General features: G+C 38.5%; 1 protein-coding gene across 1 annotated transcript in view; it reads right to left on the bottom strand.

The window, feature by feature from the left end:
* Positions 1–22,305, bottom strand: part of LOC126485716 (formimidoyltransferase-cyclodeaminase-like) — a 108,056-nt gene that overhangs the window by 20,945 nt on the left and 64,806 nt on the right. Inside the window, exons 5-6 of the mRNA XM_050108895.1 lie at positions 20,248–20,494; positions 16,419–16,531 (exon numbers count right to left, since the gene is read on the bottom strand). Coding sequence (XP_049964852.1) covers positions 16,419–16,531; positions 20,248–20,494 — 360 coding nt within the window. The remainder of the gene's footprint in view (positions 1–16,418; positions 16,532–20,247; positions 20,495–22,305) is intronic.

Below are 22,305 nucleotides of genomic sequence, written 5' to 3'. Positions count from 1 at the left end.
AAATAAATGAGGATAAAAGTTTGGCAAGATATTTGTTGTAATTCACGTGCATTAAATCTCCGTTGTTTGTTAAACAAAACAGTAAATTCGGTAGTATTCTCAGTTCTCATGACATGGCGAGAATCTTCAAATCACATCAGTGATTTTTATTTTTGCATTATGCCCCCTCTTAAACCTGGAATATCGGGAAAGTAAAAGTGGATCACCACATATCCAACTTCATCAGCTATACGACCTGTAACACATGGAGAAGGTCTGCCTGTTCCTATCTTTCTAGAAGATTTTGTTCTAGAATCTGAAGAAAAGGTGGTGGTTGAATGCAAACAACAGCCTGAGTCTTTACAGGAAGATCCAGATTTTACGCCGGAATCGATCTCGCGCTGAAGGCTACATAAAATTTCTCAAGAAAAGCTTAACGGTTCAATTCATGTTCTGGCTCTGTCAAAAATCAAGGAATCACGAAAGAGAAGCTTTCAAGTATTTAAAGAAAACATTCCCGCAGTTCAGGTTGCTAAGTTAAAAAAGGGAATCTCATTGGACACAAATTCGAGATGGAACATTTGAATCGGTCAGTCAAGGGAGAGGGAAAGCAGTTTGGGAAGCCTTCCAAAATGTTGTTTAAAATATCTTGTGAAATCAACGAGCTAACAATTACATTCTAGCTTTCAATGAACCCCTGAGGACATACCAAGAGCTAGGTTGCAATATGTCGCTCGGGATCAGGGGCGATTGTAGAAGTCGGTCAAGGGGGTAGCTGATGGCGGCGGGTTGGGGGAGGGTGAGGGGAGTGGGGGGGCATGGGGTTTGGGGGAATGGAATATCGTTTAACAAAAGGAGGGGTGGGGTCCTCCACCGACTAATTGGTAAAACCTGGTGTTGCTTAAAGTAGTTTTTGGTAACTGTTTCGGAGTTCAGGGTAAAAATGTGTCTACAGAATGTGTGTGCCCGGGAAAATAATTCGATTTGACCAAGATGTCCAGCGATTTAGAAGTTTTTGTCTGGGGTCAGGAGATTAAATGTTGATAGGCATACCCGGCTTATTTAGCTTTCTTGATTATTGTAAGTGGCACTCGTACATTAATATACATCCAATGTATATTAATCAGTAATAAGACGCCCATTTTAAGTTAAATGATATTTATTGGTTTAGATAGTAAGCTATTTGCCGCTCTTATTCCTTTGTTAAATGTGTCTGAAATACATTGCAACCTATATTGTTACATAATTATAAAAATAAATGATTGTATCAGCTGAAGTAATATATTTGCTGATATCTGAAGTCATTTTATCCAGTGTAATATGATAGTCTGTTGGGAAGGGGGGGGGCACTATAGACCCAATGGCCGCCCCCCCTCCCTTGCCACCGGCCATGCTCAGGATCCACTCTTTGGACTCACATCTCGACTTCTTTCCAAGTAATGGTGTCGCTGTGAGTGACGAGCACGGAGAGTGCTTCCATCAAAACATTTCAACAATGAAAGAAGGTATTAGGGGACATCTGTGTTTTCAGATTATTATTGGAATGTCGTGAGAGACTGCCTAAGGGAATCTCATTGGGCACAAATTCGAGATGGAACATTTGAAACGGTCAGTCAAGGGAGAGGGAAAGCAGTTTGGGAAGCCTTCCAAGATGCTGCTTAAAATTTCTTGTGAAATCAACGAGCTAAAAATAAAGGATATATTAAAAAAAGAAAAAACACTCAAGTAAATAATTAAGTAGGTAAAAGACCACAGGGAGAAGTTCCATACATAGGGGTATAGCCCTATCTTTGAATCAAGAGCTAATAAAAAGATTCTGTCGACCTCAGTTTGGTTGGAATGGTTCTTTTTTTTTAAGGATAGAGACAACTTTAATTTTTTTGGAGAGAAGTGATATAAAATCGCTTAATGGGTACGACTGACGAAAATGGTTACAAGCGAAATAGAATGTGATCATAGATAGTCAGTAAATATCGTAAGGAATGTGAATTATATTTTGTATTATAGAATGATGTTCCATGAAACGAAAATTACAGACATTTGTCGATGCATTAACAAGATCACACGAAGTACCATAGTTTGAGAACCATAAAATTGTACTAGACATGGTCTTATTGATGGTGGTACATCGTTTGGTGTGTTCCAATTCTAAAACTATCTATTATCCAGCCAGTTGTTGCGAGACTCATTGTCAGTCATAGACGTTAGCTAGGGGGAGAGGAGTGAGGGGAGGGGGGGGGGTGGCAAAGGATGCATTTGCTCCCTCCGAACATCCACCTCCCTACCTCCCTATAATCTGATGCACAGAGCTTTCATTTATACAGTTTGTGGGTAACTCTGGGATATACAATTTTCAGAGCCTGCTCTCCCCCCCCCCCCCCCCTTTTAGAGTCTTTCAACCCCCCTCCCCCCGCTCCCCCTCCCCCACAGATCATTTCTGTAAATGCACTTGACCACAGTTTAATATGGGATCTGCACCACAATGAAAATTGTTGTTTTTCATACAGGCCCTAGACTACATAATTAACTGGGTTTATGTGCCAGAAAAAAATAAATCCGAATTTTTAAGTAATATTCAATGCCCACATCTTTGAACCGGTAATACAACATATACTGACAAGACAAAATATTGTTACTACAACCTATAGCGAGACTGAATGCTACCTGGTGGTGCTCTAACCACAGACACAGCAAAGGAAAATACACATGCAAAGCAGAGATGAATAGGGTGTCGTTCTGGTGACAATAAGGGTCACAAATAGGAAAATCCACTAACATAATAGACCTTGACAAAAGGAAGATTGTTATGGCCTGATATCTGGGTACGATCATCTCAGAAGCTGGTATGCTGTTTACATATTACTGCGTCTATGGAAAGTAGTTGAAGGATGGTGAAACCATGATCAGGAGACAAGCGGCTGGTAATCCACACCTCATCATAGATTGTATAGCTTGGTGACTTACCCACTCTGTAAAGCAGGATAAATGGAAATTTGTGGCAGATCTGATGACAGAGTACATTCTGGTGTAGGAACAAATGTTTTAGAGCACATTGTTTAGCATACTTGGTGAAACATGGAGCACTGCAACTGATAACAGCTATGCCTTCCTGTGTTGATCCAACAATATCGTGAGTTACAATTGCACTGGGCACAGGATCATTAAGGTTAAGCACAGATCCATGGAAACATGTTGTCTGGCCAGGCAATACCATTTTTTGTGACACCAGGTTGACAGCAAATCCAGATACGCCACCATGGAGGCAAATGGCTTCTCAAAACGTGCGTTGTGCCACAGACAAACACCAGTTGGGACAGCATTATCCTATGGGGTACACTGACCTGGGCTTCCATAGGACCTGTGGCAGTGATCAAACACATAGTGAAAGCTGTGGACTAAGTGAACAGTTTGGAGACCACCTGCATCCCTTCATACTTGATAACTTCCTTGATGGCAACGGCATCTTTCAGTGGGATAACTGCCCTTGAAGACAAGAATCATGCTACAGTGGCCTGCGGAGTGTGATAGTGAACTCATTTTGATGTCTTTTCAACCAAATACACCTGATGTGAATTTGATGGAACACATATGGGACTAGTGATGTGGGCTGGGCAAATGCCCAGTGGGCAAGACATTTATAAATGTGAATTTTCTGAGGAATTTGGCTAAAGTAGTTTGAAATGCCCAAAATCCAGACATTTAAAAAAAGTACTTTGTAAAGTTTTTATTGCCAGAATGTATAATTTCCCATTTAAAATAAGGGATTGGATGATACTCCTGATATTAAAAGTTATTAAATGTTTTCACGTAAATCTACACATCTCATTCATTACCTTTGCTTCTAAGAACAAAAGGAAAGAAGAGGGAAGCTTTTTTTTCACTAGCATTCCAACTTACTGCAGCAAGGAAGGGCACATGTTGCTGACAGCAGCTTATCATTTATAATGTTGCCAGTTCTGTTCTTCACTCTTGGTTTCTCTCTGTCAAACACACACACACACACACACGCACACTCACACACACACACACACAGAGAGAGAGAGAGAGAGAGAGAGAGAGACATTGCATTGGAACAACAGTGCAGTGATATATATATATATATATATATATATATATATATATATATAGAGGGAAACATTCCACGTGGGAAAAATATATCTAAAAACAAAGATGATGTGACTTACCAAACGAAAGTGCTGGCAGGTTGATAGACACACAAACAAACACAAACATACACACAAAATTCAAGCTTTCGCAACAAACTGTTGCCTCATCAGGAAAGAGGGAAGGAGAGGGAAAGACGAAAGGATGTGGGCTTTAAGGGAGAGGGTAAGGAGTCATTCCAATCCCGGGAGCGGAAAGACTTACCTTAGGGGGAAAAAAGGATGGGTATACACTCGCACACACACACATATCCATCCACACCTATACAGACACAAGCAGACATATTTAAAGACAAAGAGTTTAATATTTAAATATGTCTGCTTGTGTCTGTATATGTGTGGATGGATATGTGTGTGTGTGCGAGTGTATACCTGTCCTTTTTTCCCCCTAAGGTAAGTCTTTCCGCTCCCGGGATTGGAATGACTCCTTACCCTCTCCCTTCCTTTCATCTTTCCCTCTCCTTCCCTCTTTCCTGATGAGGCAGCAGTTTGTTGCAAAAGCTTGAATTTTGTGTGTATGTTTGTGTTTGTTTGTGTGTCTATCGACCTGCCAGCGCTTTCGTTTTGTAAGTCACATCATCTTTGTTTATATATATATATACACACATTGTCCTTAAGTCATCGCTTTGTAACATAACACACTTTATAATCCATGTTAAATCTCTGAATAATATTGAAGAATGATTATTGATAGAAAAATTATTACTGAATGTCGTATCATAGGGATTTACTCACTGATGAGTATGAAATGTCTTTTGGTAGATTCTTTGGTGGCTAAATCATCCTATTCTGGAGCTACAGATTATCCTGCAATAATGGCATACCCAGTTCTTGTTGACTGAATGGTGTAATAGGTTTGTCCCTCTCAAGAGCTCTTGTTCTCTTCTGTGATCTCTCTTCCTGTTCTCCTGCAGTTGTCTTTGATTTTCAAAATTAAGTGTTCCTTGTTGAACAATTTGTCACCATTTGGATCTATCTAGTGTAGCAGTTTCCCAATCGTTTGTGTTTATTCACCATTTGACTTGAGGACATCTTTATATCATTTTCTTTGCCCTCCCTTGCGTTGGCCATTCTTCAATTGGGAGAACAAGATTTGCTCAGGGAACTGGGAGTTTGGCATGCAGATGATATGACCAGCCCAGCAATGCTTATGTATGACAATTTTTGCTTCAATGCTGGTGGAGTTAGTTTCTTCCAAAATGCTGTTGTTTGTTCGCTGATTATGCCACTTTACTTTCAATATTCTCCTTAGACATCATTGGTGGTATTTTTCTAAGGACTTTAAGTGATTTCTGAAGGTGTTCCAGGTTTCACATCAATGCAGGCATGATAATGGCATTGTAGACTGTAAGCTTAGATTTAGCACTCAAATCGTGGTTATCAAACACTCCTCTCAAAAGACAACCATATACAGCATTTGTAAAGTTTAGTTAGTGTTGAATTTCTGCATCTATGTTAGAATTTGCAGAAAGATGGCTTCCGAGGCATGAAAAATACTCTACAATCTCTAGAAGTGTTCCATCAACTGTGATAACTGGAGCTGCTGCAGTGGCATTTGGGGCTGGCTGATAGAGGACTTTCATTTTGTCCGTGCTAAGCTCAAGACCAATGCATTTATGATGCATTTATGATAGTTTGTAAATCTTCCTCTGTATCTGCCAGGATAATGTTATCATCAATGTACTGAAGCTCGATGACAGCTGTTGTGGTTATTTTGCTTTTAGCTCAGAGTCTGCTAAGGTGGAATAGCTTACCATCAGCCCTATAAGCTATTTCAACACCCACCAGTAGGTTTTTCTTAACAAGGCGAAGAATGGTTCCCACAAATATTGAGAATAGGCTGGGTGCAATAATACATCCCTGCTTGACTCCTGTGGTGATCATAAACATTTCTCGGGGTCCATTGCGGCAAGGACAGCAGCATTCATGTCATCATGTAGAAGCCAAAGTATTTTGATGTATTTTTCAGGACATCCATTACATCAGAATTTTCCAGAGTGCTTCTCAATTAACAGAGTCAAAAGCTTCAACAGGGTCTATGAATACCATGTACTGGGGTTGGTCCTGTTGTTTAGATTTTTCTTGCATTTGCCTTGCACTGAAAATCATATCCAACATGCCTCAATTAGGTCTAAAGCCACTCTGAGTTTCAGGTAGGGTTTTTTCAGCCACAGGAATAAGTCGATTGGAGATAATCCCAGCAAGAATCTTTCCAGCTATTGAGAGTAATGATATTCCTTGGTAGTTTCCACAATGGGTCTTATTGCCTTTTTTTGAGTATAGTAATAATAGTGGTGTCACACAGGTCAGCAGGTATTGTCTCAGTGTTTCATATCTTGGTAATAAGGATGTGAAAGTTTTTGATTAATTCGGTGCTGCCATTTTTAAATATGCAGTCAAGATTCCATCCAGTCCATGGGCTTTGTCATTCCCCAGTTGGTGGATAGCTTCCTCAACCTCTTGAATGGAAGGGACATCACCCATATGGTCTTGAATGGGTTTTTATGGTATTTTTGTAAAAACATCCTCGTGCACCTCTGAATCTCTGTTGAGAAGTTCTTCAAAGTGCTCATTCCACCAAGAGCCAATTGATACTGAGTCTTTAAAAAGTTGTGTACCATTTCTATATCAAATCGGGTTTAGGCCTTTTTGAGGGGGCCACAGATCGCTTTTGTGGCAGTGAAGAAGGCTCTGGAGTTGTTGGTTGCTGCTAAATTTTCCATTTTAATTGATTTTATAGTCCACCATTGATTTTTGGGAGCTCTGGTTTTTTTTTTTTTTTTTTTTTTTTTTTTTTTTTTTTTTTTAGACTGATGCTGGATCAATTTGCCAGGCATTGTAGGCCTTTCCTTTTTTTATCTAATATGCTTTGAATTTCATCATCATTTTCGTGAAACCAGCCTTGATGTTTTCTTTCGATGAATTCAGTTGATTCTTGGCAAGCCAAAAGCAAGGAGGTATGGTTTTCAGTATTGACCAGTGTACTTCAACTTTGTCAGGATACTCAGCAGGCAACTTTTGCTTCACAATGTTCTGGAAATTCTTTTGGACTTTTTAATCTTTTAGTCATTCAGTATTTAGCAGATGTTTTGCTTGTTTCTTTTGCTTCCACCATTTGGGTGGCACTTGTAGAGCCGTTACTGAACAGACCATTAAATGATCTGTCCATCAGTCATCAGCCTGAGCTACAGTTCTTGTGATCTCCACATCACGTCGATCTATAGACTGCCCAATCACATAATCTATGAGATGCCAGTGTTTTGATCTGGGATGTTGCCATGTGGTTTTAAACTTATTTTTCTGTCAAAAGAGAGTGTTTGTAATGACAAGATTGTGTTCTGAGCATTTATTCAGAAGAAGAGTTCCACTGGAGCTGCCATTGTCAATACCCTCCTTACCAATAATACCTTTCGATAGGGAATAGTCTCTGCCAACTCATGCATTGAAATCACCTAGTAGAATAATTTTATTTGACTGAGGTATGGTTGATAAGAGTCAGTTTAGCTGGGTGTAGAGCTCTTCCTTCTTATCATCCTCTGAGTCTAGGGTTGGTGCATATGCACTAATTATAGTGGCTTTTTGGTGTTCATGAGTTTGAGACAGAGGGTCATAAGTCTTTCATTTAGTTTTTCTAGATCATTGATAAGTTGATTCCTCACAGCAAACCCTCCACATCAATACAAGGCTCATTTTCATCTTTCCCTTTCCAGCAGAAAGTGTAACCTCCAGCTTGTTCTGTTATTTGACCCTCGCCCACAAGTCTTGTTTCACTGAGGGCAACAGTATCGATGTTGCATCTTTTTAGTTCATGTGCCACAATAGCTGTTCTTTGTTGTGGTTGGTTGCTTTTGTCTGAGTCAATGAGAGTTCGATAATTCCAGGTAGCAATACTTAAGTTTCGTTTCTTCCTTTTGTTTTGACCACATATGGTGTATCCTGTGGACATGGCCATCCAGTCAAGTAGTTGGTTGGTTAGGATGACTGTATTTAGGGCACCTTTCCAAGCCCCCTCCCCATGCAGGATGAGCAGAGTGGATTCTGAATAGGCATGCTCAGTCACAGGTGCAGCACACGAGATACTCTACAGCCTCCTCGAGTAAAATGGCGATCACACGCCTGCCGCCTAAATGCCGGTTTGTCACTAAGAGCTTCCAGATTACACAGTCCTGCTCCCATTGCAACTTGCTGATCTCTGCAGGGCTTTTCTGTATTGGACTGATAGTACTGTCCTCCAAAATATGCCTGTGCTTATATTTTTTTAACATGTAAAAGTTCCTGCACAACAACAATCACACTGTCCCCGACAGCTTTGTAATCTTGGTCCAGGGGCATAGTGACTGATGACTGAAGACACAAAAACTGCTGAGGCGTTTTGGGCCCCTGGGACAGGTTGTGGTGGAAAGAAGGAAGATGGTTGAGGAAAGGAAAGAAAGAAGGGACATTGGAAGACACACTTGATCTCGCTCCTCTGCTGAGATCCGTCTGGCTAGGTTGGACCTGCCAGTAGCTATGCTACCGCCTGCATAGCTCCCAGCTTCACTGGAGTACACAAACTCTCCCACCTGCACAGACAGTGCTATGGTAAGGCGATGCCTCCTGGCATAGATCACCGAATGTATTAAACAACTGACATGTGTTTCTTGATGATAAATGTATTCTTAAATGTTAAACTGTTTTCATTGAAAAAACATAAAAAGGGCTTTGTTGTCAGATGTAGTGACTCTTGAGATAGATTATAGTTTTCTATTCTGCTCCTTTCTTTATCTACTCTCGTATGACTACACTGCTGTGAAGATAAAATGAGAACACTAACATATATTTAAAAACAAAGAATCAATGCCCACCTGGCAGCTACTCTTCTTGATACAGTAGTAGAAGGTAGTAACCTAAAGCCTGTCAAGGTGCCTGATATAATAAGCTTAGTTTGTGGCACAGCCAAGAACACTGGACTAAATATCATTCAAGTTAGAGAGAACTTAGCTGATTATAGGGACAAACAAGGAATATGATCCAGACAATCTGTGTAGGAAGGGATGAGTCCTCACTCTCAGGTAGATAAAAATCATTGCATAAATCCTCCATTGTGGTGGCAAGATTTCAGAGGAACTTGTAAACTGTCAGAAGTTGCCATAAAAATTCTGGGTACACCTGTTACATCTGCTACTAAAGAACATTCCTTCAGCACTTTTGGATGGATCCACAGTAAAAAAGCAAAAGACTCACATCAGAGGGCTGTAAAATTAAACTATCTCTCCTACAACTGGACATTGATGAATGGAGCAGGTATAAGTCATAAGCCTGTTGACCCCAAGGAAAAACTCATACTGAACAGTCCAATCCAAGACAAAATGGAGAAGAATCCAGTGGTCAGTGAGGAATCACATTCAGGAGAATTTGAGGCAGAGTCGGAACTTCATTTTCCTTCTTCATCTTATGAAGATCAAGAAAGTCACTGACATTTTTAAAAAATTTTTGCAGTGTTATAGTATAAGTAAAAATACTACCTACAAACTAGCTACTAAATACAAACTATACTTCATTTCAAAAATTAATTTTAAACTTGAGTGTTGTTTTCTTTTTCGTTGTGCACTACCCTAAGAATTGACCTAATTAAAGATGTAAAAAGTTATGTTTATAGTCCAATTTATTTTCCTTAATTACTCTCCCCTAACTCTCAAGCAATTTTATCAGCTTAGTTATCTAACCACAGAAGAAGTAGTGTTGTAAAACACTTTTTCTAATGCAAAATATTAGATTAAAATTTTTTATTAGTGCCACTTATCAATTAATCTTTAAAACGCATAAATGCCTAGGAATTTATGAATTTTGCAGATTTGTTCAGGCATTTTATGCTGGACATTTTTGCCAACTTATAAATGCCCACGCATTTTACACTATTATGTGGAATGCTATCAGGCACCAGCTCTGCGCCCTCAAACCCCCAGTCTGTAATTTACAGGAAATGCATGGCCTGTGTGTAGACATCTGGTGTCATATACCTTTGAAAACCTACCAAGGATTTGTTGTATGCATGATATGCATAACAGCTCCCATATTGTGCTAATATGGACTAACACCCTATTAAGCAGGTCGTCATAATGCATTTGATCATTAGTGTGTAAGTGTCCAACCAGACTGTCATGTAATTCATTACATAAAAGGATTTGTTAACAAAAAGTTATAGCATTACCATATGTTAACATGCAAAGGTGGCTCCTCAGCCTCACTATAAGTGGTCATCTCATCCTGGATTTGGAATGACCTGCCCTTCCTTTTAACCTTCACCAATTTATCCCTCTCTTCTCCCCAAGGAAGGATCTTCAAGTTATGAAAGCTAGGTAGAGTGTCATTTTATGTTTGTCTATCGGCAGTTTTACACATTTTTTCTCCTGTAAGTAAGTGCTGCCCAGGAATTCTGTCTCATAATTCATTAATTTTCTCAACTGAATTTTCCCTGATGCTGTTATCTAACTACACTATCATTCATACTTCATAATATATCCCAATATGATCTATGAACTACTTTATTTTTAAATTCGCCTTGATAACTTTTCATACTCCAAGCTATTTCAGTTCCCAGGTGGCATTGCTTCACATGTATCAAGATCACGAATTCCACTTTTCTCTGTATGTTCATCTTTCTACAGATGGCTATGGGACTTTGGCTGTTCAGTACAAAACATCAAATGAAAACACCTTTCAACCACCTAAATTTCCAATTTGTTATTTTATTGAGCAACCAATCTGAGCTATATGTTACATTATCTTCACATCTTCTGACAAACATGTAGGAAGATTCCCACCTCTGAAGCAGTCAAAATAGAGGTACCTGTAGTTTTTTGAGACAGCAATAATTTCAGTCAGCACCTGCTGAGTTTTGTTGACACACTTTTTATTGAAATATTTTGAACCCAAAGCATAAGAGAGTTCATAATATCCTGAGGAACTATTTGTATTCAGGAGAATGGACTTAGGAGGGAATATCTGCATCACAGAAATGAATGAAATCTTTTCTCTTACTAACTTACTGGAGGCAAGGACTCAACTAAAAGCAGAAACCAAAATAAAGCATGTGTAGCCCTCATAAATATTGATGTTGGAAGTAACAGTCATCACCATTGTCTGGTTGACAATTGGCAGTGTACATTTTCAGGCTGTGCCGAGATGGGCTAGGTTAAATTTGAATCCTCAGTGCTGAGTCTTATAATAAGGTATAGCTGTCAGCTAGTGGTGGTCTGACTGCTGCATGCTCATGTTGTTGGTTTTATGTGCAGGTACATTGAAATTGATGTTCATCTTAGAATGTCCCAAAAACCTAGGTTATCAGTCAGCATTAAGTGTTATAGTTTCACTTCCAGTAATTGCACACTCGCCTCTACCGACATAAACTGCCTATATCCAAGAACTCAGTACTGCTATAGGTTTGACACATTAATCTCCGGCTGGAATATGCCAACAATAGACCTAGTTTGATAAGACCTTTCAAAAAAAGAAAGAAATTCCATGTTGCCTCCAAAGTTCATTGGTTAGTATTTAACTTCCTTTCCATTCGGTCACAAACTGAAACTAATAGAACCCAATCTGTACCCCACTGTGCTAAAAGAAAGCCACATTGAGGCTCTAAGACTGGAAACTTCGTTTTTATTGATAGATAAAGTGCTAGGCTATACAAAATACAAGAGACTGCTTCAAAATTTATTTTGGAACATGAAATGAATGCATTGTACAGTAAAAGGAAGTAAAGTAAAGCACATCATCAGTCTGAAACATTATTTGAACATTACAGTGCTTTAACAGACATGATTCTGTTGGTGGTAGTATGCTGTTCTTCTCTATCAACAATGGAACCAACTCGTTCAGCCAGTTATAGAGGGACATAGCCCAAACAATGGTGAAGTTTCATTTTTTCATGTTTGTGAACATGTATTAGAGGTGGAAGTCATGTGCAGTTACGCAAAAGTCATAGAATGAAAGACTAATTCAACCTCAAATATTTGAAGTCATTGTGTTATACTCACACAGACACTAAGCCTTCAATGTTTCATTTTATATCTTTTAGCTAAAGGTCACATGTACTAAGTCCAGCACATAGACATCACACACAGTAGCAAAAATATTGTGAAAAGGATAGTTGCTAATCACCACATACGGGAGATGCTGAGTCACAGTTAGGCACAACAAAAAGACTCAAACAAAGCTTTTGGCCACACAGACCTTCATCAAAACAGTCAACACACATACTCATGCAAATGCAACTCACAACATACATGATCACAGTCTGGCTGCCAAAGCCAGTCTGGTCAACTAACCTGCGTGCTACTAAAGCAGTGACTGACGAAATGGTGCAAGCTGGTATTGTTCATTTGTCCGGTAGCCCATGGGGATTTGTTATCAAATTAATACCAAAAGATGATGGCACTCTTCACCTCTGCAGCGATTACAGAGTCCTCAACACCAATACAATCCTTGCAGTTTCCCAGTACCAAATATACAAGACTTTATTCATGCACTGGCAGGCACATCCACTAAAGCATACTTGACTGTAAAAACGTGTATTTGCAAATCACGATGCACACTGACAGTACCACAAAAATGGCAATCGTCAAACCCTTAGATCTGTACAAGTACCTTTTCATGCCTTATGGGTTTAAAAATGCTGCATAAATGTGGAAACAATTTATTGAAATCCTCTTTCACCTCAGTCATTGCTATTCATGCCTCAACAAAATCCTTATTTTTCTGCCACCACTGAAGAACATGAGGTACACCTCAAGTTAGTTTTCTAAACCTTACAAGACAGTAGTGTGTCAAAGTGTGTCAATCAGTCATGACAAATATCAACTATGTCAAGAAGAAGTCAATTTACTAGGACACTTAATCAATGCCACAGGCATCAAACTAACATTAAAAAGGGTAGAAACTGTATGACAGTTTTCACTACCACTAATTTACCACAAACTTGATGTTTCCTTGGAATTCTAAATTTCTACCGATGTCACATGCCACAAGCAGCTGCCTTACAAGTCTTGCTTATAAATGCTTCATCAGGTAGCAACAAAAATGAAAAAAAGGAAAGTTGAATGGACTGAAGACACATGAAATGCTTTTGATAGCAGAAAAATTAGTCTCGTTAATGCAGTCACAGTCACATGTCCCATCCCAGATGCTCAACTGATAGTTACCACTGATGCGAGGTGCGGTACTACAACTGTTTGCTGGGCAGTGAAACCCAACCTCTCTGGTTTTCCTCTTGCAAACTGACAGCTTCCCAATCCAAATGGCATTCAACAGGGACTCCTCATTCTTTGTGAGGTAGTTAAGTACTTCCACAAAGACACTGAAGATCAGAATGTCATTCTACTCATGGATCACAAGTCACCTGTCGACACTATAAAACATCCATCAAAGGAGGTAAGTGCATAATTTTTTCCACACCTGACTTTCATCTTGCAGTACTCTACAGACATATGACACTTACACAGTGCAGACTTCATTGCTGATTACATGTCAAGGGTTAATACCATATCCCTTCACTTCAACTATGAACACCGGGTTGCCACCCAACAAACTGACCCTAGCATTGACGAACTACTATTCAGCAATGAAACCAGCCTCAAAATTGAAAGATGCACAATCACAGCCAATGGAACATCGATCCTGTGTGAAATCTTTCTCAACAAAATTTGACAGCTGGTACCACTAAAATGCGACGTGAAATGCTTAACCAATTGCACAACCTTTCACATCCTGGCATATGCCCTACAGTCTGCCTCATCAACAAATGCTTTGTGTGGCCCAAAATTAAGAGAGACTGCCACACCTGGTCCAAGATGTGTGAATATGCCCAACTGCAAAAGGTCAATTTGTGATACCCCCAGCTCATTTCCATCACCTCCAAAGCTAGTTAATGGGGCCCCTTCTTGAGTCAAAAGGTTACAAGTTTCTTCTCTCCATCATGAGCACAGCTTCATGGCAAGTGGAAGGACATTACAACTGAAACAACAGCACATGATTTTGTTGACACTTGGATATCATGCTTTGGCACATTCAGACCATCACTATAGATCAGGGCCATCAATTTCAATAAGCACTCTGCAGTACTTTGCAACCTGTGCAGTATTAAACATACCTGCACAACCACCTACCACCTGCAGAGCAATGGCCTGGTCAAAATGTGGCACAGGGTCCTTAAGGCTGCTATCATGTGCCACAGCAGATCTTGGATGGAGGCTCTGCTGTGGGTCCTTCTTGGACTGTGCATAACGTACAAAGAAGACCTGCAAGTATCGCTGGCTAAAATCTTATACAGTGAATCTCTGGTCCTCCTGGTGGAGTTCGTATTACCAACACAAAACAATGAATATCCAACCCACCAAGCACTTGTACAATGTGTCAAAGAACACATCTGACACTCCCATGTACTGCCACGCAGTCCTCACACAGCACCATGAGTATTTGTACACAAAGCCCTTTCATACTGCAAATGTGTTGCATGATGATACAAGTCAACCTGTGCTCCAACCACCTTCCTGAGGCTCATACAAAATCATCAAATGAAATGTGCACACTTTTGATATCATTATCAGTGATAAAGTCACCACTGTCACTGTCAGTCAACTGAAACCGGTGTGAGTATTTCAAGTATTTCGGCACGAGGATTCCAATAGCACCAAGTGCTACTCACTTATAACTATCTTGCAGACAACCATATCCAAAGCAACACCATCTTTTGTCATCCAGCTCAATGTTGCCACATTCAACACTAATTATGATTCCACCTAACTCTTAGATAATGGCTTAACTATAATCTCCTTAACAACGATCCATCTCCAAGCAATGCTGCATGTTTCTGATGACTGGAACAACTTATTCCCTTTCAGATGACACTGATTCCACTGCCATCTCATCTGAAGGATCAAAAAATGGTGACCTCATCATTACATGCCCTTGGATCAATAGTCCACAAACAAGCAACCCATCCACACCATGCAATACATTGGATGCATCAGCAGGGAAGACTACTCGCCCCAACATCTCCTTTGCCTCCCAGGTACCCACCAACACCTAGGTAAGTGTGCATCTGATGACCCCCTCAACATTTGCAGCCATATCATCTATTTGACGTAAGCACCGCACTCTGCTTCATGACACCATCCATTGAGAAAGAGTCGGACTGTGCCTTGCACCAGTCCCAGCCACGGCACAGTTGGTCACGTGTAATTATGCAAACTACCACTGAGATACAGTCTGCATGGTTGACATGTACACCAGCATTGCAGAACTTCGTACTCCAACCACCTCCATGCCAAAAGCTCCATCAGTCATTGTCTCCACAAATGTCCTCCCTTCAGTGTTTGATAGTATGATGTGGGGCCAGGGGTGGAGGGGATGGGGGGGGGGGGGTGGAGGTGGGTGGGGGGTGGGGGTGCTATGTGGGGATATTGATACTTATAACCACCACTAGCAAGTAAGGACTGTAATGTCTGCAACTTGACCAAAGACAGCAGTGGGTTTTGAGCTATATCTGCGAATGGATATGCTGCTTGTATTGTGCTTGTCAGTAAATTATGTTTCTATATCATCATTCTTGTCTCATTACTGGTACATTGCTACTGCCTCTTAGTGTGATTTCTACCAAAGGTGATATTCATCCGGCTCTCTTTGATGCGCCATCAATATTGGCAAAGCTCTGGCAAGCAAAAGATAAAGGAGGAAGAGTGTTTTCAAGTGAGATGGAGGGCAAAATATTTTTATTTCTTATTGTTCCAGAGGTGCTTCTGAGAGCTATTTATGTTTCTCACAAATTGTGTCTTATCAGCTACTTCCCAGATGGATGCATTCATCAGCTGGCATTTGTGTGATGTTGCAATTGATAACTTTGATAAGGTCCTTTCAGTGGTCTGCCACAGCTGATTTCACACTTTGTCTTAAGAATGTGTGTTGTTTGTACTGATTTACACCCTTTTGAGGGTCCTCATTGTTTCACCTATACTCTTTACCAGAAGCATGCATCAGCTCATAAACTCCATCATTGATGGGATGATTAAATGGGCTCAGAGCAGATTGGAGAAAGTCTTTTATTTTATGTTGACAAAAAATATATGTTTTATTTCATTTACCTGCAGTATATTTCATATGTCACTGTTATTATGCTGAATATTTACATATTTTTAATGACAGCTCAACTGTCAGGATGTTTTTCCTTTTTGGCATGATATTCTCTGCATGTAAGACATATTAGTCCATTATATTAGGTGTTTTGGTAATGGTACTTACCTTGGATTGAAGGTATGTAGTTCTGAAAGACCAAGTTTGTTAATAGCAAGTCGAACTTTTTGATCTTCTGTTAGTACAAACAGATTTTCCTTGTCTATATAATATTCTGCAACCTGTAAGGAAATAATTTCTTGGTATTACTGTACATGTAACAACATTTCAAAGATGAATATGTTTTTATTTCTGGAAGATTCTCTGCATAGCTAAACAAAATTAGAATTAGGATTTGGTAAAATAAATCTGAATTTTCTACTTATATTTTTATTTTCCAAGCAGAGTAGTTATGAGGTTCAGTCAAAAAGTACTGGCTCCTATGTTGTTTTTTTTTATTTTACTTGTCAAGAATTTCAAATGCAAAAACATAGATTGAAAACCACAGCACTGATGATTAATTTATAACTTTTCAATATAATCTTTATCAATTCCCACAGTTTTGATCCATCTTTTAACAAGGACATGTACTCCAGTGTGATAAAACACATGGTCCTGCTTCCGAAGCCATTGACACATGGACATTTTCATGGCCTCCTCATCTGTATTCTAGTCTGTACAAAACCAGTAAATCAGAACTGTATAAAGACCTGTATGCTAAAGCTAAATGCAAGTACAGGAAGGCAATAAATGAAGCAAAGAAACTGCATAACATAGTAAACATTGAAAAATCTAACAATAAATGCAAGAAGGCCTGGAGTGTAATAAACTCCATTGCACACACTAAACACAAAGAGGAAATTGCCATTACCCCAGAAGAATTTAATAAATATTGCATTCAGTCCATTGAAGAAATTAGTAGTTCAATAATCAAACCACCTGAAAATGCACTTAGTATTATGGACAGCTGCTTTGAAAAGCTTCCCCCAAGCACCTTCACTTTCACAGAAGTGAGCCCAAATAATATCCTAAAAATAGTGAAAAATTTCAAACCTTCAGTTAGTGTTGATTACTATGATATGTCATGTAATTTGTTGAAAGATGTTATTGATTGTGTGATTTATCCTCTAACCTTTTGTGTTAACAAATGCCTAGTTGAAAGTAAGTTCTCCGGCATACTAAAAATTTCTAGAGTTGTGCCCATATACAAAAAAGGGGAAAAGAACTGTCCCGCTAGCTACAGACCTATATCCATGACCCCAGTTTTTTCAAAAATTTTAGAAACGATTATGTATGAGTAAGTTAGTGCCTACTTGGGTAAACTAAATATAATTAGTGATAAACAGTTTGGATTTAGGAAAGGTAAATCCACAACAGATGCAATGAACTCCCTCGTAAAATTAGTCCTAGATGTGTTCGAGGCCAGGGACTATGCCCAGGCTACATTTTGTGACCTGAGCAGAGCCTTTGACTGTGTAGAGCATGACACTGTGCTGAATAAGCTAGTTTACTAGTACAGTATAAATATGTTCAGGTCTTTTCTAGAGAACCGTCAACAAGTTGTGTGCATTGGTAGGGAGAAATCAAATTTGGTTAATGTTAGGTACGGAGTGCCTCAAGGGTCGGTGCTTGGACCTTTACTGTTTATACTAATGATTAATGACCTGCCCTTATTCATAAAATCTCATACAATATCGTATGCTGATGACACAACTTTTCTACATAAAAGCTCTGATCTAGGTACACAGAAAACACTGACCGAAAATACCCTTGCTCAGTCCTCATTATGGTTCAAAGCTAATGGCTTCTTGCTAAATGAAAACAAAACCCAGACACTTTACTTTAGCCTCAGAGAGATTCCTAACTACCAGGAATTAGAAACTGTTAAATTTTTAGGTGTTACTATTGACAATAAATTAACGTGGGAACCACACATTAAAAATATATTGGCTAGGCTTTCAAGAGTGATTTATCTAATAAGAAATTTAAAAAGACATGTTCCCAATGACTATGTGAGATCAGCATATTTTGCCTTCTTCCAAAGCATCATCTCTTATGGAATTTTACTGTGGGGTAGTAGCTGTCATGTAAATGACATTTTACTTTTACAGAAGAAAGTAATAAGAATAATAACAGATTCTGATAAAACAGAACATTGTAAACCTCTGTTTATTAAATTGCAGTGTCTTATAGTAGTAAACATATTCATCTACAATGTTTTAATGTACATTAGAAACAATGTGTCTAATTTTGTGTTGAGAAGTGATATTCATAGCCATAATACTAGAAACAGAACATGTGTAGACGTACCATATCATAGATTATCAAAATCGCATAACTCTTACCTAGTTCTTGGACTAAGGATGTTTAATAGACTAAGTGCTGACTTTAAAGAACTGCCTGTAAATATCTTTAAAGCTAAATTATATAAGCTACTAGTGAACAATCTCCATTGATGAATTCTTTGAAGATGAAAATACTGTATTCTAACGTGTACCTATTTTATGTAAACCAATTCACTTCAATATAGTAGTTTATGTAGAAATATATGCTCTTGACTTTGTCTATTGCTGTAATCAGCTGAATGACAATAAAATTATTATTATTATTATTATTATTATTATTATTATTATTTGAAGTAAATCACACAATGAACTTCTTTCAGCAGCCAGTACAGATGAAAGTCTAATGGTGTTAGGTGAGGGCTGTATGGGGGATGAGGTGAGACTTCCCATTCATTTTCACAATACCTTCAATAGTGTGATGTGGTTTTGCATTGTCACAAAAAAGAACAACATGCACAATAGCTTCTGTTGGACAAACTTGCTGAAGATGTGCTTTAAGATGTTTGAGGGTTATGACATATTGGAGAGAATTTATTGTGCATCCATGCTTCAAAAAATCAACCATAATCAAACCCTCAGCATCCCAGAATATTTTAGCCATAACTTCCCCTTTCAACTGCACAATTTTGAACTACTTCTTCTTCAATGAGTTTCTATGATGCCTTGACCGACTCATTGATTCTGGTTCAGAAAAATGAACCAATGTTTCATGTTCAGCCACAGTTTTTTTCAGGAACTCCTCTCCCTCCAAATGGAAGTGCTGCAAGAGTTCTGCGGTAATTGTGTTTCTTATCTCTTTATTTGGAGTGAGTAACATTCTTGGTACCCAAGTTGCACAAAATTTTGAGTATCTCAGCTGCTGAACAATTTTCATTACACAGCCTTTACTGAGAGAGGTAATATGACAAAAATCATCAGCAATTACCTGGCAGTCACGATAAATGATGTCACTGACTAGCTGAATATTGTGGGGAGTCTATGTAGTGACTGGCCTGCTGCTCCCTGCTTCATTGGCCAATGATATTCGCCCCTCAGCTTCATTACAGTCACAAACCCAGTAATCCAACAGTGCTGGTATCCACTGTTGCATGACTGTACACATGTCATTTTTCAGTCTTTCATGAATGCAAATAGGCATTTCACTTTCTGATTATAAGAATTCTATCAATGAATGCAATCTTAATACACGTATATGAAAATCAATGTTGGCCATTTTGCAAGTGATTGCAATACTGGCATCCTTTCATGCAGAACGTTGCTACTGTAATGAAATGGAGAAGAGGTTTTGCAGAATGGTATGACATTCAAATTTTTGGCTTACCAGTAAAAACAGTAAGTATTATTTTTTGTCTGACCATCATATAATAAATTTAAAAAAAGAACTGGAATGACATATTCTGCTATTGAAAGAAGTGGGTATACTTTTTTGTATTAAAGACTGAAATTTAATTTGTCACTGTTACTAGTTGATAAGTCTTCTCAAAAAGGGCAGGTTCAACAAATACATTTTCAACTTATCTGTTTCAGTCATTAATGAGTTACTGGTACAAAAATAATCCAAACATGACATAAGCTTGTACATTGCTCATATTTATTTGTCACCCTGACATTACCTGCAGAATTGCTTTCAGTGGAACAACTCCCAACAATTCTGATCCCACGACTGACACACGTAGAGCTGCTGCATCTTTGCACACTTCTTCATAGGCTATATGAAGTGGAGTTACGTCAAAGTCTGTTATGTTGAGTGACACTTGTGCTAGGTTTTCCTCCTCAAGCCACCATCCAATGCCCTGAACTTCCTTAAGACTTCCTGGTTGCTCAGTACCTCGACCAGTTGTTCTTACATTCAGTGCTATTCTGAATAACAGATAAACTTATCTTCATAGATTAGTTAACAGATTCATTATTGAATAATTACTTGTTAATCATATTCTAGCACTGTAACTAAACAAAACTGCCAAGATCAAAATGAATCAGAGTTCCATAGTACACTTTGTATCAAGAATAGCTTGAAGGCAGTGTGTGTTCAAAGGGTACAAGTTGAATTATCTAATTGTGTTGTATGAAGTGGATCATATTTAGAAAAGATGTATTTTTGTAGTTAACAGTCATGTCTAGCTCATGTATACTACATTAAGTCAATTATGGTTTCCACAGTAAATGAAGTTTACAGGAAAGAGATTGACAGAAAGTGCAAAATGGTAAACAGAGTGGTTTTTTATCAAAATGATGTGGAATGAGTCAGTTTACCGGATACCTTTTAGTGGGCATATGAGCATATTACTTTTGATTCCTCCTCATTGACTACACTTCAAAACTAGGATTTTTATAAAGGTAACTGGTTTTTAAATAAAAATTCGTCCATGGAATAGAAGCAGTAGTCCAGAATAAATGACTTTAGGTTATATTTAAAATGTGCTTTGCTATGTGCCAGGCTTTTACATTAAGTAAATTTTGTTACTGCATATTGAATTATTTTCTGATCCACTGACAGCTTTAATAATGAATAATAAGGGTCACTTTTTCCATTAGTGTTGTAGGTATGGAGCAGGAATGGCTAGAGGAGAAATGCAAGGCTGTAGAAGCACATCTGACTAGGGGAAATAGAGATGCCACCTATAGGAATATTAAGGAGACCCCGGAGAGAGAATAAGCACCTGAATAAATATTAAGAACTCAGATGACAAAACAGTACTAGGTAAAGAAGGGAAGGCTGAAAGGTCGAAGAAATGTTTATATGGGAGAGCTATACAAGGGAAACAAACTTGAAGACAATATTGTAGACACTGCAAGAACAATCTGACTGAGGTCTGAAAGATTTAAGTTGGAACAAAACACCTGAAGTAGATGACATTCCCTTAGAATTATCCAGATCCTTGGCACCCCATACCATAAAAAACCTATTCTACCTAGTACACAAGATACTAGTATATGAGATAAGAAAAATACTCTTAGTCTTAAGAAAATAACAGTTCCAGCTTCACAGAAGGCTCATGCTGACAGATGTGAAATTGTCACCAGACTATTTTTGTGATCATAGACTGGAATAAAAAAAAGAAATTCCTTATTCCATGGATCCCTGTTTTTATTTGTGATGAAGTCACAGCTTGTAAAAAGAGAAAATGCTCTTCTGCATATAAAAATATAAATTTTAGAGCAACCTAGTGCTCAGTATCACATCTTTTATTGATATTAAAAAATTAAAAATGAGAACAAGCAACTATTCACCTGCTGGTGAATAAAAAGTGCTGCATCGGAACATTTAGACACTGATGTGTATTTTAGCTTTTACTTTTCTTTCAAATGAAGTGGAGACACCCACATTTGGACACCAAGACAAGTGATTTATGGCCTGTCCTAATATTTTGAGTGCTGTTTCCATCTAGTAATTTTCATTATGATACAGTAAACTTTTGATATTTTCTCATCACTCTTCATGTCATTGTTGTCATTTGTTCAGTAGATATTGTCCATAGAGAGCTTTTACTTATCATATAGGATATGGAAATATAATGATGTAATAGTGGGTGACTTGCAAGATGATGCTCGAATACAGCACTGTAAGCCACTATACTATAACATTTAATAAAGCATATTCTTCAGCATACATTCATTCTTTCATCACATTCTGTAGACTGCATCAACAAGGTATTTGGAATGAACATTAA

This window comes from Schistocerca serialis, chromosome 1 (assembly GCF_023864345.2).
Source record: "Schistocerca serialis cubense isolate TAMUIC-IGC-003099 chromosome 1, iqSchSeri2.2, whole genome shotgun sequence".
Classification (NCBI taxonomy): domain Eukaryota; kingdom Metazoa; phylum Arthropoda; class Insecta; order Orthoptera; family Acrididae; genus Schistocerca; species Schistocerca serialis.
Note: the sequence above shows the minus strand (reverse complement) of the source record. Positions and strands in the feature narration are given on the sequence as shown.